The sequence below is a fragment of the Buceros rhinoceros genome, unplaced genomic scaffold (assembly GCF_000710305.1).
Source record: "Buceros rhinoceros silvestris isolate BGI_N320 unplaced genomic scaffold, ASM71030v1 scaffold10552, whole genome shotgun sequence".
Taxonomy (NCBI): domain Eukaryota; kingdom Metazoa; phylum Chordata; class Aves; order Bucerotiformes; family Bucerotidae; genus Buceros; species Buceros rhinoceros.
The window spans coordinates 27,640-46,085 of NW_010397171.1; the positions used below are offsets into that span (position 1 = coordinate 27,640).

General features: G+C 39.8%; 1 protein-coding gene across 1 annotated transcript in view; it reads left to right on the plus strand.

Annotated features, from left to right (window-relative positions):
* Nucleotides 1-18,446, plus strand: part of ATP6AP1 (ATPase, H+ transporting, lysosomal accessory protein 1) — a gene marked incomplete at its 5' end in the record, with an annotated part of 46,395 nt that overhangs the window by 27,061 nt on the left and 888 nt on the right. Inside the window, 3 exons of the mRNA XM_010146149.1 lie at nt 4,051-4,292; nt 4,865-4,918; nt 11,769-12,006. Of these exons, the coding sequence (XP_010144451.1) occupies nt 4,051-4,292; nt 4,865-4,918; nt 11,769-12,006 (534 nt within the window). The remainder of the gene's footprint in view (nt 1-4,050; nt 4,293-4,864; nt 4,919-11,768; nt 12,007-18,446) is intronic.

Consider the following 18,446-nt stretch of genomic DNA (forward strand, 5'->3'; position numbering starts at 1 on the left):
TTCCCTCCCTCCTTGAAAAAGCACAGAAAGACCTTTCCCCTTCTCCTAGCTGTTACAATAAGAGCAAGAACTCCATGGAGAGGGTGTGGCCATAGATCCATATCATTAGATAGGAAAAGGAGCAACAAGTACCACCAGGACTGTTTTTCTATTCTTGATGTGCACACCTAAACGCAGCAATAAAAAAATCAGGGAGTACGAGACTGAAAAAGAAGGCATAACCATCCGTTGAACCGGTACCCCAAAATTCCACCTTGAAATTAGCGTGAAATGTAGCCTGTTTCTATGGTTCATTACAATTCATCATTTCAGCCAACAAAAATTTTATTTTCCCAGTGTTTGGTATTTTTCTCATATGTGTTTGCAACCGTTCAAATTATATTTGTTTGTAATTTCAAATATATAAAATGGGCCAAATCTTTTTTCTCGTCTCTAACCATTCTATTTTAGAACATCCAATAAAAGCCCAGCAACAACAACAAAACAAATGAATAATTTTGGATGTAAGGTCTGTTTGCTTTGAAAAAGATCAGTATGTTGGTGCATCAAAATGTTGCCCAATCAGCTGTCTTTCTCCTTTCCAAGAGAGATGATTCTGAATTAGGAGGTTTACAAAATAAATCAAAAGGAAAAATTTTGTCCAGGCTGCTGCTATTGCAGGTTCAGTTAGTAATTGTTCAGTTCTGGTCTAGGACAATGTAAATGGCACTCTTTCTTTTCTGTATCTTATTTAAATCAGGTCTTGTGATTGTTCACTGCATATCTGAGATTAAACATGTCATTGATAAATCCAGAAGAACAGCACAGTGACTAACACATCCCATGATTCAGATTAGGTAAAGGTGAAGGAGGCACTAAATAACAGAATAAAATATGGCTTAATGATTGACAACATGAAGTTCAACAAGGCCAAGTGCAAGGTCCTGCACGTGGATCAAGGCAATCCCAAGGACGAATACGGGCTGGGTGGACAATCAGCTGAGAGAAGCCCTGCAGAGAAGGACTTGGGGTACTAGTAGATGGGAAGTCAGACATGAGTCAGCAGTGTGCACTCACAGTCGCCAACCATATCCTGGGTTGTATCAAAAGAAGTGTGACCAACAAGTCTAGGGAGGTGATTCTGCCACTCTAATCTGCTCTCAACAGACCCCACCTGGGGCATTGTGTTCAGCTCTGGGCCCCGCAAGATAAGAAGGACAGGGACCTATTGGACTGAGTCCAGAGGAGGGCCACAAAGATGGTCAGAGGACTGGACCACCTCCTCTATGAGGACAGGCTGAGAGAGTTGGGGTTGTTCAGCCTGGAGAAGAGAAGGCTCAGGGGAGACCTTACTGCAGCCTTCCAGTAGCTAAAGAGGGTCTACAGGAAAGTTGGAGAGGGACTTTTCACAAGAGGTAATGGTTTCAAACTGAAAGAGGGCAGATTTTGATTAGATATAAGGAAGAAATTCTTCACTATGAGAGTGGTGAGGTACTTTGTCCAGAGGGATTGTGAATACCCCCTCCCTGGAAGTATTCTAGGCCAGGTTGGATGGGGCTTTGAGCAATGTGGTGTAGTGGAAGGTGTCCCTACCTGTGGCAGGGGAGTTAGAAGTAGAGGACCTTTGAAGGTCCCTTCCAACCCAAACCATTCTATGATTATCACTGCCACTATGGATTATTCCTAAATGATATAATTTAATTTAGAAGAATTTGATGTAAATATAATCCATTTGTCAAGGAAGCATCTTGTCATGTATAGTTTAGCATGAAATATATGGCATGGGGAGAGTGATTTTAATTCAGTAAACTCCTGTTTGTGAAGCAACAAAAGAATAAAGATGATATGACTGAAACAGATGGGCAGGGATGTAACTGGGGAGCTCTCAGTTTCTCACTGTGGGTCAGCTGGAAGGAGATGCTGCCATTGTCATGTATCCAGTGGGTCGCAGGCTGGGGTGTTTCAGAGATCTCTCTTCCAGCCTCAAGATTAAATTTTCTTGAATCTCTGTGAGATGAATTCTTCTGATTTCAAATGTGCTGAATTACCTCACCTGAGGTAATTCACTTCGAGAAATGCATCTCCAGACTAAAGGGATGAATATTCCAGCTGGTAAGTATGTGGGGGACATTTCCCTGGAGACCTGATACTTTCAGGCTCCCATTTAGTGTAGTCCTCCTGCCTGCCTATAGCTGTGCAAGTAAGGACCAACTGGGCTGCGCAGTCCACGACTGCCTGTTTTTTCAGCCACAAATGTGACCAAAGTAAAACCTGCCTTAAAAGAAGCTTTTGGCAAGCTCTGTTGCCTCGCTTCTTCAGTATGGGTAAAATTGTTAAAACAGATTTAATCATGGGAAACTAGTGGATTTCTTCTTCCTGACACTCCTTCTTCATAGGCAAATGCTCTTTCAGTTCATATGCTTTTTCAGAGACAAAAAGGATTCTTTATGTGAGAGCATCATGACAGAATACTGGCAGCAGAGAAACAGAAATAAAGCTGTAGTCTTATTATTATATTATAATAGTTTTCTTCTTATTTTAAGATACTTAAACCTAATCCCCTAAGTCAGCCCAATCACAGTCTCCAATGTAGCATTGTTTTCAGCTATTAGCAGGTGGTTTTTAAAGCCCTCTTTAGATGATATGCGGGGCCCGCATAGTGAAGTCAATTGTTAGACAGGATATAATTTAGACTTCAGCTCTTCTTCTCAGTTTGGAATAAAATGATTACATTTCAGGGGAGCCTAAGGGAAGATTAAAAGTTTTATATAAAAAGTTGAATATTTTCTTTTGTTGTACACTCTTAAAGAAAATGGTATTCATTTAAAATAATGCATGTTCTGGTGTATTTGAAAAGGCACTACTCTGAATTAAAAAGAAATTCATAAAGTATGCATGTATGGGAAAGGAAGCTTGCAATCTTCGTTTGACTGTTTAGTCAAAGGTTTTTACCTCAGCCCGTTCTGCTCTGTTTGTAGAATGAGGTATCTGCCAAAACATATTGTAAATAACAGATGGCCCATACTGTTTAGAGAGCAGCGGATAGGGTGACATAATCTTCTGGGGCTCTTCTCCACAGGCAGGTTATAAAGTGACATTATAGCCTCTGTTCCAGACTGGAAAATGGTCCTTGCCTGTCTTTAAATGCATTAAAAGTGGTTTCAGGCAATAGCTCCGCGTAATTATAGTTCTGGTAACCCCTGTGATGCCTCTCATTTCTTGTATCCCAAAGTTATTCAAGGGCAGAGGCCACATGTAGAATACAAAGTTGTAAAGCTGACATAGGTCTTAAAAAATAAATGGAATAGCTCAGATATGAACAGAGTAAAAAGTGAAGAGTAAGATATGAACAACAGGATTAAGTTATCATCCCATAAGGTCAGCTAGTTTTGACCCTGGGTGTCAATGGGGCTGTTTTATCAAGGATGATGTCCTGGGTGCATTTGTGAAAAGGCATTACTTGTTAAAGGGAATTCCTGGAAACCTCGTAAAAGCAAATGTACATATGCAGTGAAGTCTCTTATAGGAGTTCACCCTGTTAGCCAAATGAGCATAGATCTTCTCCTTCCAGAAGTCATCAGAAGAATCTAAATGTAACACTGCTATAGCTAAGTAGCCTGCTTTCAGGCCTGTTAAAATGAAGGGTGCAAAACCTGTTACTAGGAGCGTGGTCAGTGAACTGGCAAGTTGAAGTTCTCTTGTAGTTTTATTACAGAAAAAAAATGTAAATTTCTTTCTGTATATTCTGTTAAAAAAAAATTAAATAATGCTACCTACAAGCACTACTGCATACTACTATCTTAAGGCAGCACTAAGAAAATGGTTTTACGTTCATTTGCCTGAAGTCACTGGTGCTTGTTTTCACATGTGGACACCCGCTCATGGGAATCTAGGTTCACATCACCTCATTTCCCCCATACTACCAATTAAAGAGACAGACTATAATAAATATTGAGGGTGACTGAGAATTTAAGATGGATGGGTGCTCAAGGTATAGAATGGCGAAGGTCTGTGTTCATTTGATATTATCTCTTGCAGAGAAAAAGAATTGTTAATGTGCTGTTATTTCAGGTTTCTAGAAGAACTGATGTGGTGTGGGAATTAAGACGACAGTTAATGGCCACTGAGGAAGAAGACAGTTTATCATATCCTCCTCTGAATGTGACCACTGGAAATGATATATGCATCCTTTTTTATGCTCAAAATTTCAGCCTCACAGCCAACAATTCCATTTTTATAGATCTGGCAAATGCGACATTTGTAACTCAGAATGTGGATATTTCTTCCTCTGAGTGCTCAGACATCAATACAACGTGAGTTGCACAAGAAATTTAATAACATAATAAATGTGATTCTGAACGCTAAACAGAAATCATGCAATGTCAAGTTAATACTAATTTAATTTTCTCCTTCTAAAGCATACCAAAAAACATACTAAACTGGATATTCTTGGAGGAAAAAGATTGAGTCAATTGTTCAGATGCAGCCTCTTTCTTTTTTTTTTTCTCATTTACATTCCTTACTTCCTTGTTTGCTTATATTTGGTCCAAACAGGTTTCCCTGTGCCCGATCTTACCATCACAGACATCTCCACTGGCATTAATCACCATTTAATTGTAAAAATCCCTTGAAGGGGAGTATTGCCAGTTATTAGTAGTTCTGCTGGAAGTACATTAATGATCTCTGTTTTCCTTTACTGTGAAACACCTGTTCTTGGATAAAAAAACTCTAGAAATATTTTGTCATATTTTTCTGTGTACTGAACCTTTGCTATATGACTTTTGTAATTGCCTATTGATTTAGAATATTCTCTCCGATTGAAATGTCACAATGATCTAATTAAAACTGACTAGTCTAACATTAAAAATCTGTTTCTTGTTCTTAGACTGTCATTAAAATACACAAAACCAGTGAATGGAATCAGCAGCCTAGAGATAAGGTAACTTATAATTTATTCTCAGATAGATCTTTGTGTTGTACAAAGTCTGTTTGTAAATTAGGAGCAAAAAAAAAAAGAGGAGGACTTAAGTGAAAATGGTTTTGAAATTAGGATTTGCTTTCTGTTCTGAGGAGTTACTGTGCATGAGAACAAAGATACAGTCTTTCTATACAGAAATATGCTCAGGTAAAGTTCTGAAAAAGTGATGTAGATAAAAAACCATAATGTAAGGTACCAGTATATGCTAGTATTTTGCTAATAGGATCAGACCAGGACCCTGTCTCAGGGAAATCCAACCATGATTTGCAAACAATTCTCAGGGCTGAAGTCCACTTGTGTGGCCAGGGCTGTGTTTAATCCTGATGTGGATTATAAAACGTACTCTGTCAGAGCTAGCTTGCTACTGAGGGGCGCAAAAACTCGTAATTTTTCTGCTGCATGGATGGTGACAAGACCATGTTTCTCACACCATGAGAAGAGGGGAGAGAAGTTAGATAATGGGAAGACCTGTCATGAGAAAGGGAGAACTTACATCTGTTACTTTCAGTAGTGAATTCTAGGGATGGGGAAAGCATCTGCTACTGTTTGAGAGTTGCCATACAGCTGCTGGTCCACAAACCTCAGTCCTTTCCTCAGCAGCAGAAACAGGAGTTAAAATTATTTACTTGAGCTCTCTCCAAGATAATGTGGCCTGCTCTTTTCATTTAGGTGCCTCAGTCAATTACTTAAATTTATTTGGGAAGCACTTGGGCCAGAGAACTGGATTAAACTTGCATCTATCAGAGAATGAACTGTAAGTTTGCTTGGAGAGTGGAAGGAAAAATGACTCTTTCTATCCAAAATGTTTTTGATATCTTGAATAAGGGAAATTGAAATCCAAGGAAACCAAAAAAGAGGAATTTTAAAGTAATAATGTAGGAGACAATCAGAGCAATTTTAGTAGGAGAGCGAAAGAAGCATGGGGCACCAAGATGATAAGTATAAGTGAATAAATACCATCATTTACACTGAGATGGAAGAACATTCTACTTTTAAGTAAAAGGACCCCCCGAAGGACTTGTGTTGAAGACAGTCAGTGATGTGTTTGGAGTTGTATTTGGAGTGCAAAGAGGCACTTGCAGTCATCATCAGAGACCATGATAGGTGGCAGAAACCCAAACATTCTTTATTTAACATCTCCTCCTCCCCTCCCTGCCCCAAGCATCTGGAGCTTTATGAAAGAACATAATATGCAGATAAGATTGCTGCTAGTACGGTATTTTTACTTTTTTGACTATCGCAGTTAGCTGCGCGGAGCAGAGACTTGTCCTTGGAGATGGAGTCAAGCATTTCTTGGTTTCAATACTGTAAATCATCAGAGGGGCATGCATTTCCCTGAACACAACGGGGAATTAAGGAAACATTTTCCTTGGATACCATTCTAAAAATACTGCTCTCAAACCAACACTCTGCCCAAGCTGTGTCTTTACTTTTACTCCAAGTCACAAAATTTTACTTTCTCTGGTGCTGCCCTGGTGCTTCTGTGTCTCCTGTCTGCTGCTTGTACAGAGAGAGACCCACCAAAATCCAGTGCCCTGGATTCTCATTGTGCGTCTTTGCTCATACTAGTGCAGGTCTTAGCTGTGCTCCTGTAATCTCTTTCTGTATGAATGAATCTGGTTGCTTTCTACATTTGTCCTCATTGTGACCATCCTCAGCATAATAAGTCAGTAAAATTACAGTTCCAAGAAAATAATATGAATCATAAAGCACTTGAAAATCCTATGGAGCGTGACACTGTGCTGCAAAACTAGCTACCACGTTAATTGGTAGATCTTAGAGGGGTTGTTTTCTTTGAAGTAGTCACAGGTTTTGCTCAACTATACAAAGCAAATTGCTTTGTATAGTAGGATTCTACTATAGAAATGAAATACTTTGACAGTTGAAATGTTTATGTTAGATTTTGATTGTTGCAGCAAGCATAAAAAGATCAAATGTGATATTAGTTCATGCATGTGGACTTCATGAGGATTATTCAGATTTATGTTTAGTCATCTGTTTAAATCTTATCATTTTAATTAATTATTGGAAGAAAATGTAATGTAGTCATGAATTTGAGGTGCATCTGAAAGGAAGAAATTTGAAGCAACTCTGCAGGCAGACTGACTGTAAATTAAAGGAGAACATCAGTACAAAAGGTGAATGGTTCATGTTTTCTCTCTTATTCTGGAATATTTGTTCACATCTCTTGAGCCTGTTGTAGTAAAAGCAGAAATATTCACAAAATTTCTCTTGACCTGTGCTTCTACTTGAATACATTATAACTTAATACTAAAATACATAAGCAGTCCTTGAAGTTGGGATAAGAAACTCGGCTTCCACAATAGGCGAGGACTTGAAAAGAGAGTAGGTGAGTTTCTGACCGCTGTCATGCCCAGCAAGCAATTAAAGTAGCATAGGTTTTGCAAAAGAGTTTGATTTATTCCATTGGGCTAGGTGTGATCCAGGTTTTTAATAGGTCATCCCTCGGAACATTTAGACAAAAAAATGCATTAAATTGATTATTTTTAATGTGTGACACGGGTGCTTAGCAATGAAAAATGGAATAAGGAAGGTGGGGGCTGGCTTCCAAGGTAGTCATCGCTTGGACATTCACTGTGCATTGGCCTGCTTGTGGGAGCTAGGGAGTGATTGCTTCTGTATTGCATTTCCCCTTCTTTCCTTCACTTATTAAGCTGTCTTTATCTCAACCCACAAGTTTCCTCATTTTTACTCCTATTTTCCTCTCTTTGCCCTGTTGGGGACGGGAAGTTAGCAAGCAGCTACATGAGTGCTTGGCTGTTGACTGGCATCAGTCCACACCACCTGAGTAGCCTATGAGGTTTAAGTCCAGCCATCAACCAAGCACCATGCAGTTGCTTGTTCACATTCCGCTGCCCTGTCACCCCCGCTGGGATAGGGAGGAGAATCGAGAGAAAGAGGTAAAATTCATGGGTTGAGATAAGGATGCTTTACTAGAGGAACACAAAGAGAAAAGAAACAACAGTAACAACAGTAATACTAATGAAATAATACATAAAACAAGAGATATGCAACACAGGTGCTTACTAGCTGGAACTGATGCTCCTGGCGCAACAGACACCACCACCCAACGCAACCATAGCTCAAGTTACACATCAGCTCTCTCAATATATACCGGCCATGACACCAGTATGGTACTGAATATCCCATTGGCTGGTTTGGTCTGGCATCCTAGCTTTGGACCCTTCCAGCTTGTTGTGAAACTTAACCCTATTCTAGCCAAACCCAGGACACCTCTATAAAGCAAACTTTCTGCTAAATATACATCTGGTTATTTGTGTTGTTTCCTGTTGGATTATCTCTTGATTTAAGAGACATTTGTGTAATTTTAGTCCTCTGTTAGCTACCATAATAAAATATTGCATGACATATAATGCAAATAATATAATATACTCAACAGAACCAGAACAATCCACTGATTTTTTCATGATTCAAGAACACTATATTCACCTTGCTTATCTCAGCATGTCTTTTGTCAAGAGCTTCTAAGCCCCACAGACATACATAACAACCTCTCTTTTCTCCTTCTGGTTCACTTTGATTGCATTTCTTGTTCAAGATGACTCCTTGGTAAGATTACAGTCTGCCTTATTAAACAGGATTCAAGCAGAACAATGAGGTGGGATAGAACAGAGCTGAGAGCCATGGCTACAATTCTTTTGCCTGTAAATGCCATTACTTTGGTGTAGGAGAGCATGCCTTGAAGATAGAAAGTGACATCAGAGAAGACCATATTCAGATATCTCAATTTATTAATCAATACATGAGGCTTTAAGTTTAGTAGCATGACCTGGATCCAGAGCCTGCCATTACCACCACTAGTCTTCCACCTTGTGCTGGGCAACTAGTTATACCCCACCATCTATTAGCAGCTGCAACAGCTGCTTCATCCTATGCCAACAGCTGCCATCTCCCTCTCTCTTGCAAGAGCAGTACTCCCATTCATCCTCCTGCACTTGCCACTGAGACATAACCTGTTAGGGAGTGGTTGTAGAGTGTTTCTGTTTTGGAAAAGTGAATTGCTGCAGCAGGGAGCAGTGGGCAGTAGGTTTTGATGGAAGAAGCATCATCTTCGCTCTCTCAGCAGCTGATGACATCTAGCTCTTCAAGCACCTGTCTGTCATCTTCTCTGGGAAAAGTTTTCAAAGTGAATGGAGGTGCAGGGCATAAGGATTTTCCCCACCTACGCTGATAAGTTCTTCACTGTTGTTTTTTCTTATAGCATGGGTAGATTAGAATTGACCCAAGAACAATGTTTTAAAGTCTTCTATCTACCAGTTGTGTTTCTCTTTGAGTCTCTGAAACAGTAGGAATTCCAGCTATCTTCTTTTTCAGAAATATGTCTCCTTGTGTTGAATAGCCACAGGAGAGAGTGGTGGCATTTAGAGTTCATATGGTTATCTGACACGACGGGAGTCTGCCCCATAGCCAGGAATTGTTTGTGCCATAATACATAAAGTACATAATGTCTGTGTGAAAGTTTGCTTCCCATATTGTCTCTAATGTTTAACAGAACACAGCATGTCCTACAAAAGCCAAGGTACTTTCAGTTCTGCAGAGAAGTTCTTCTCTCTCCTCCTCTTGTCTTTCATTTGCTATATTGTGCTTGTCTATTTGCTATCTAATCAGATGAGACAATACTAAACTAAATGAAGTGATTCTATTGATATTTGTTGTTTGAATGTCTTTTTTTTTAAATTTTTGTGATTTAATGAATTATAGTTGTATCAGTTATCAGTTCAGTGCTTGTTGTAGGCTATTCACCTATCAGTTGTCTGGAAAAATGCTATTAAGTTAAATGCATTATTAAGTTAATCATACTCAACTAGTTAATAAATTAGAAACTTAATTCTCATAAATCTGCAAGTAACATAAAATTTTAGTCTTTGGTGCAATATGAAGAGCGAGTGTTCTCTTGGAGGTCACTTTAGACTGCACTTACATACGTAGTCTCATAAAACTTGTTTATACACACGGTAAGTCTCCAAAGAATTTCCTTGCTTACCACTTTCCTTATCTTAGCAAAAGTACAGAGCTCACCCAGCATCTGTGGTTGGCAAAAACATTTAAGTAAGCTTCTCTGTGCTTGTAATTGGCCTTCAACTACTGCCTATAGCATTGCTACTGAGACACCATGGCAACTGTGTCCAGATTGTGCTCTATATAAGGAAAAAATGCTCTTCTTTAGCAATTAATATCTAGGCTAATACATGTTTTAATTTTATAACTTTATGAATATAATAAATGAATATTTTCCAGAAATATTTGTGAATGTGACTAGAGGAAATTAATTTTTTCTTTCTTTTTCCCTGATGCTTGCAGCTGAATTTTGTGTGGAAAGAGCTGTTAAGTTTCAAAACGTAAGGAATACCATAAGACAAATCATCCTTTTCTCACCTGAATGGCACTTTGAGTGCTAGGATTTCTTCTGAGCACCCTGAAGGATTACGAAGTTATATGAATCAAAAACCACAGATTGTGGTTTTTTTTCAGTTACTGTAGTAACCTAACCTGTCAGATTTCGTGTGTCACTGCTAAGGAACATTGTTTGTGTTGAGTTTAGACTCTATGTTGTGTGGATGACACATAAATGATGATACTGAAAGCAGCTGATTTGAACAAGCAGTAAATATTCTACAACAAAGAATACTCTCTCTATATACACATTTACCTGTAGAACATAAAATATTCTATATTGTGCCACACTTACAGATGACCGCTTGTTTTTCAAACCTGTCATAACTGCATCTAAGTATTAAGCGAAATTTTAAAATCCTCATGCCCACTATGGATAGACATAGTAGACTATTTCTTTTTGTAGCAAGCCTCACTTGCGTCTAAAAAAGATTCCTCTTCTAAATTCTTTGTGGTTATCAATAAGCAAAAAACAATCTTCAGCAAACCATATAAAGCAACACACACATAGATCAAGTAGGGTTAAAGTATTAAGCAACATACAATAAGGAGAAAAGTTTATCATTTCCTTATGAGGTGATAACTGGAATACATAAAAGCAACTGGGTATAGAGTGTTAAACACTAGGACATAGTCCTGTTAAGTAAAGGATCAGGATGCACTTCTGGGTGTTCTCAATTATTTCTGTTTCAGAACTTTTAGGAGGTGTTCAGATGGCAGTGGTAGCATATAATCCCATTACTGTAAACTACTGGAAACTTACAATGCTGCACACACACAGACCTTTCCAAAAGGAGAAAATATTCATTTGTGCTTAACCCACGACAGATTGAGGGTCTGATGACACCTCCCCATCCTCCAGTGAGACAAAACTCTGTCTCCTACTGCAAAGGAAATTGCTGTTTAGGCATCTGAGCCAAGGAAGAATTGCAATGATAAATCAGAATGGTTATCATGCCTGTACCTATCATAAAAACAATTTTAAAAAACTCCCCTAAAATGTTTATTGAGAGCCTCTGCAGGCCTACTGACAGTCTCTCACATTCTGCTCCACTGATCGTAAACTGCTGGTAACTGATGAAATACTGCTCTGGCAGAGGCCCTTGAAGAACGAAATTGCATTTGCTCCTTGCCTGCCACAGCTTTGGGAAGCTGTGCTTGTGAGATGGAGCTCCAAGACGTAGCAAAAACATATTCACAGAATCTCTTCGCTCATGAACAAATCTAATGACATGGGAGGCCAAGCTAGGGTACCAACTGTGATGCTTGCAGCATGCGAGAGTGAATCTTTGTCTGCCACCAGTATTTTATCAAATCAATATTAATTTTTTTCTTTCTGTCATTTTGACTTTTTTTTCCTCTCTTGTTTTTCTAGGTTTTTAATGACCAACAAGTTCTATGGAGGCTCAGCTAGAAACTGGTCCACTTTAGATTCAGTTGAGATTGTACAAGATGGAGAAAAGTTTGCTGAATTTAGTGTTTCTGACATCTCTGCTCCTGCAGAGTATTCATTTCACTGTCAGCTGGTGGGAACAAGCAATCTCTATCCTGCAAGGCTGATTCCATCCAACAATGAGGCAAAAAACTGGGATGTTTTCATTTCCAGGTTGCAAGTGAGTACACATCGCCATTTCAGAGATAATTCCAAGAACTATTACTTGCTATTGTAGGTGCCGAATGACACATTCATAATGCCCTTGCTTTAATTTCAACCGGAGGGAAACTGTAAGAGAAAAGCTGCTCCCCCTAGGAGAGCTATTCAATAAAGGGGTAAGAAAAGATGGCAGTTGCTGAACAATATGAATGTGAAAGCACAGCTTTGAAAAAGAAAAAACTATGAAGCTGCCCACAGAAAAGAAAAACCAATAAAACCCAATGTGTTTAATCAGGCAAAGAATGACTAAGTCCCCATGCCTGTTTAATGAATTGGGCTGCTGCTGGAAACATGGGCCTCTTGGGGGGTGGTTTTGTGCTGCTTACTTTGTTTTTATTTGATTTCTTTGCACTTTGTTTACCTAGGAAAGCGCAGCTCAGTGTGGTTACTGTGGTTTTCAGTGACATAGACTGTCTGTACTTCTACAGACAGAAGCAAAGACCAGTGCAATTGGATCTAATGGAAGGTTTGCCACGGACTTTAATTTGAAGCAATACTAGGTCCCACATGGCCCAGAAGGAAAGCAGCTACCTTTTACTTTTTTTTCTTTAAATGAGGCATAGATTTTCTGTGTATTTAGAGCAGTAGTACAGACTATAAGTGTGACGTGTAGCTGATTGCATCTTCATTAATTTGAGCATTGATTATGACTTCAGAGAAGCACGTCAACATTTATATCTTAAAACAATATTGCACAAAGGGATCTCTTTGATTAAAGAGATCATGGAAATGATAGGAATAATTCCCAACTGGACTCTGCCAAAGAGGAGCTACCCCCATGATAATCAGATACTAACGTTGATACAATTGTATTTATGATTTTGATATCAAACCAAATGTCAATAATCTGAGTCCAGATTTGACATTTCTATTTAGAGATCGGGAATCTCAAAGGAACAGCATCGGTGCTGAGATTTATTTTTCACAAATTCCAGGATGAAGAGCCACATTTTTTTGAGAAGCAATGTAGCAATGCACACCAGTGGTGTGAAGGTTCCTCCTGATGGTATTTTTTATGGAGAGGCCTGAAAATATCTGAGCCTACAAACTATGCTTTTCTTAGTCAATGCTGGTTAGACTTTGGGATCACCAGGCTGTGAAAGTTCGTAAGCTATGAAAATACAGAGCATCCACTTACAACATATCTTTTCCTTGAATTTTTTAATATAGATTGATACTGCTGCCTTCTCAAAGCTTAGAGCTTCTCAAAGCTTAGAGCTTCTTAAAGCTCCTCAAAGCCTTGCTCCATCCTTGGAGCTCCATCCTTTCACTGGAGATGTGATCAAGAGGAAAAGGAGTAGGTTTCCCACCTTGTTTACTGTTTTGGAGCAGCAGCTGCTTCCACTGTTCAGAAAACAGGACTTCCAGTTCCTCTTGGGAAAGACTTTTTTCTCTGATCATGTCCTAACCATGGAAGACGACTTGAAAAGTCCTGTTCTGATCTTTTCTGTTGTGTGAGAAAACAGAAAGACACCATCCTGGGCTCATTTCTATCTGAACTAGATCGTACCTTTCCAGATATCTTCCACTGATATGTAGTGAAATCTGATTCATCTCAATATCAGTGTTTGTCCTAGAATGAAGTTTAGAAACCCACAAGCTCTGTTGCATGGTGAAAAAAGCACATAGGATATGCTCAGTGGTTGCAGCCAGTACAAAATCTTGTTTCAGAAAACTGAGGAACATGGTTTTCATGTCAATGTTATGCAACGAATTAGAAACCAGAATCCAATGCCAATATAGCTGGTACAATTGCACTTTGCAGTGTTGGGTCCTGATAACAGTATCACTGCATTAGACAGACACAGCACCTGCACAATGAAGCCTTGCACAGCTTGTTCCCTGGCAAGGCTGAAGTGATGCAGCTTTTAATTTTAGTTCTGGAGCTAGCTCAGTCACTACCACCTAGCGAAGCTCTGTGAGATGCTGTCTTGGCATGCCCATATCCTAGATGTCACCACACATAGCCGTACACAGAACCAAAAATGCTTTTGTTTTGGTGGGCTTTTTGTTGGTTTTGTGGTTCTTCTACCATGATACTCCTTATCCTTTTGAGGATTTTGGTATTGTCTACAAAGTTAAAGAAGAGGTTGCCACCAAAAGCACTGCTCTTCTTTAGTATGTGTCATAGTGGTTTAGAAGCCCTTTTGTTCCTAAGAAAAACTGCCAAAAACTTTAAAATAAAAAATGTTATGATTCCTTGTGGCTAAAATATTTCTAAATTCAAAAATTAGATGTTCAGTGTACACTTAAGAGCCGTGGAAACAACAGGTTTACTTGAAGGCTTTGTCAAAGGTCAAATGATGAGAAAATTCCATTCCAAAAAATATCTTAAAAATTAACAGTAAATGCAGACTAGTGTAACCAAGACAAATGACACTGGTCCAAATACTAAAATTATACTTCCACAGTACAGAAGCCTGTGTCCAAATTGCTTTCACATTCATAAAAATTAGAGAACCATATGTAAGTATTTTTGACTTTTCTATAGGTAGAAGTGCTGCCAGGAGTCACATTTTTATCTCCCACCTAGGATCTAACACCCCCACAGAAATGATAAAGCTTCAGAAAAACAATGAAAGAATCCTGCATATACTTAATCTCCTGCCTAAACGTAGACATAGCATTTTAAGAATGTACAATTAAAGCTTTCACCCTGAAGATTCAATAAGCATAATCCTGCTTCAGAAAAACCCTAGCAGGATTGACATAATAAAATTCACTATTTCTGGCTCTAAATCAGAAGTGGTAAAGCCTTTCTAAACCGACTGTACCTATTAAATGCTTCGAGAGCTCTTGTAAATGTGGAAAGAATTGTGTATTGTTTTCCAGAATTTCCGTGCATTTTTTTTTAACAGAAAGGACATAAACCATCACCTGCTTTCTGATTTTGTTGTAAATAAGACTTTCAGATTACATTTCACAGCTCCTGTTCACATTTCCGTCTGTGGTCAAAGCAGGGGATTAACAAGTGAAGGCTTTTGTAATCACCTGTATTCTCTGAACTGTGCGAACAGTTATCCACCTGTCCTGGGTTCAGCTAGGATAGGGTTGATTTCCACAGCCAGGATAGCCAGACTGAACCAGCCAGTGGGATATTTGGTATACTGACAACATGTGAGGGAGGACTAGCTGGAGAGGGCAGGCAGTTTCAAACAGCAGCTTGGCTTGGCTCAGCGTGGCAGCAGCGGTGGTAATCAGTGCATTGTATATCACTCTTTTTAGTATTGTTATTACTGTTCTTTCCTCTCTCTGTGTCTTGTTCAAGTAAACTCTCCTTATCTTAACCCACGTGGCTTTACTTTTACCTTTTTTTTCTCCTGCCCCCGCTGTGGGTCAGAAGGAGTGAGTGAGCAGTTGTGTGGTGCTTAGCTGCCAGCTGGATTCAAACCATGACACTAACTGAAAAGCTTGTTTTCACTAATCCTGCTTTAATCAGAAGTCTGACTGCCTATAGTAAAAGCAGGTAGTCTTTGCAGGTTAGCTACCATGATCTGACTTGGAAAGATCTTCTAAGAGGCCCAGCAGAGCTTGAATTGCTAAAATTGTCTTCGCCCCCACAGTACCTAAATAGCACTTAGTTCTGCATACAATAGTAGTTCTATTAATCAGCATTCTGGAAGCTATAGACAGTGGTCTTAGCACACATACTAGGCACACATTAACTTTGGGTGCCCAAACTATTAACGAACTCAAACCCAGAGTGCTTACTGGTGTAGCATGGTATGCAATCCACCAGCTAATTTTGTCAGTGTTTGGAGCAACATCTTTCCTAGGAAGTGCAAACTGCTTCATTACCACAAAGCTTTCCACTTAGTTTATTGTAAAGCACAGAGTAATCTTGAAAGGGGAACATAGAAAAGTAGAAATCCATGATCTTCTGCTTCCTTGCTTATTGCCTGGTGAGGGAGGAGATTTAAATGAAAGAATACTTTTTTATTTTATTCTATAACATTTTATAGAAGATACTCAGTTTTAAGGTCTTATTTCTTTACTGGTGGAATTATGATGGTTGGTGTTTTCCGTACAGACACATTTCAAAGGATCTATAAAAACATAAGCAGTCCAATCTTCATTTTTTCTTTATAAAATTGTTAAAGAATGACTCAAATCCACAGATCAGATTAAATTCTTTTCTTCCTTCATTTTCTTTTACCAGTTAGATTCCCTTCCTTCTGAAGGAATCGGTGCTTATGTCATGTACGTGTGTGTAGAGGGGGGATTGTTTTCCATTTCTTCATAGTTTTCTAATCTGTTGACTAGCTTTAACAACATTTTTGTAAGGATAGCAGTCTCATTCAGTTTGATGATACTTCCTGGAAAATTGGTGACTAGGCACAGAATAGACCCCAAAAGTAGTTGATTTTTCTGAGGAACTAGTACGGTAGGAGCTCAGTCAGTGGCTGACCTTGAGAATCCAGTTAAAGGAGATATATTACGGATTTTTCTAACTGCTGCAAAAAGCTTATGTGGGTTTCATGTTAACAGACAACAGAGATCCCACACCTCAGTAAAGCAAGCCTTCTCTCCTGTTTTGAGTCTCTGATGTCTAAGGACAAACACAACTGCTTTCTCCTTGAGCTTTCTCTAAAACTTAGCCAAAAAGGTCATCTTCATTAAATGCACTTCAAAGTAGGTTTCAGGAGTTCTGTTTGTCAAGGAGTTATTAGCTAAAATTCTCAGGAAGAACTAGAGATCTGGGCTCAGTCACAGGGCCATGATCTCATTGCAGTTACAGAGACATAGTGGGATATCTCAGAATGCTGTCATGCATACTTTTTAGAAAAGACAAGCCAGCCAGGCGATGTGGTGGACTTGTCCTTCATGCGAGAGAACAGCTGGAACATATCAAGCTTTGCCTAGGGGGAGCTGAAGAACCTTCTGAAAGCTTATGGGTAAGAATTAAGGGGTGGGCTAATATGGGGCACATAGTTATGGATGTTTAATACAGGCCACCTGATCAGCAAAAGGCAGTTGATAAGGCCTTCTACAAACAGCTGAAAGTAGCTTCGTGATCACATCCCCTAGTTCTCATGAGGGACTTCAATCACCTTGATATTTGCTGGAAAGGCAAAACAGCCAGGCACACACAGTCCAGGAGATTCCTGCACAGCACTGATGATAACTTTCTGATACAGGTGGTGGAGGAGCCAATGAGAGGTGTGCTGCTGGATCTTGTACTAATGTACAAAGAAGGTCTGGCTGGGGATGTAAAGGTTAGGGGCAGCCTTGGCTGCAGTGACGGTGAGATGGTGGAGTTCAGGATTATGTGAGGAAGAAGCAGGGCAATAGGTAGGATTGCATCCCTGGACTTGAGGAGACCTAACTTTGACTTCTTCAAAGACCTACTTGGAGGAATCCCATGGGCTAGGAATCTAGGGGGTAGGGGGGTCTGAGAGAGTTGGTTATATTCAAGTACTACTTTCTCGAAGCTCAAAATCTGTGCATCCCTGTGAATGAAAAATCAAGTAGAGGAGGCAAGAGACCTGCATGGATGAGTAAGGAGCTTCTGGAAAAACTCAGATAGGAGAAGGAAGTTTACAGTACATAGAAAAAGGGACTGGCCACTTGGGAGGTATGTTGTCAGAATATGTAGGAATGCAATGAGGAAGGCTGAGAACCTCTTGGAATTAAATATGACAAACGACAAGAAGGGCTTTTTCAACTACATTGGTAGGAAAAGAAAGACTAGGGAAAATGGGGGCCCGCTGCTGAATGAGGTGGTTGAGGGGTGATGAAGGATACAGAGAAGCTGGAGTTGCAGAATGCTGCCTTTGCTCCAGACTTTATTGCTAAGACCAGCCCTCAACAATCCCAGTCCCTAGAGGCAGAGGAGAAAATCCATTAGAAGGAAGACTCCCCTTTGGTGGAGGAGGATTGTGTAAGGGATCATTTAGGCAACTCGACACCCACAAATTCTTGGGCTCCACAAACGTTGAAGGAGCTGGTTGATGTTATTGCTAAGACACTCTCCATCATTTTTGAAAGATCATGGAGAACAGGAGTGGTGCCTGAGGACTGGCGGAAAGCCAGTGTCACTCCAGTATTCAAAAAAGGCTAACCATGAGCCAGAATGTGGCCTTGTGGCCAAGACCACCAATGGTATCCTGGGGTGCATTAGGAGGAGTGTGACCAGCAGGTGGAGGGAGGTTCTCCTGCCCCTCTACTCTGCCCTGGAGTATCATGTCTAGTTCTGATCTCCCCAGTTCAGGAGAGACAGGGAACTACTGGGGACAGTCCAACACAAGGCTACAAAGATGATCAGGGGACTGGAACATCTCTCTTATGAGGAAAGGGTGAGAGACCTGGGTCTGTTTAGCCCGCAGAAGAGAAGACTGAGAGGAGTTCTTTTCAATGCTTATGAATATCTAAAGGTAGGTGGCAAGAGGATGGGGACAA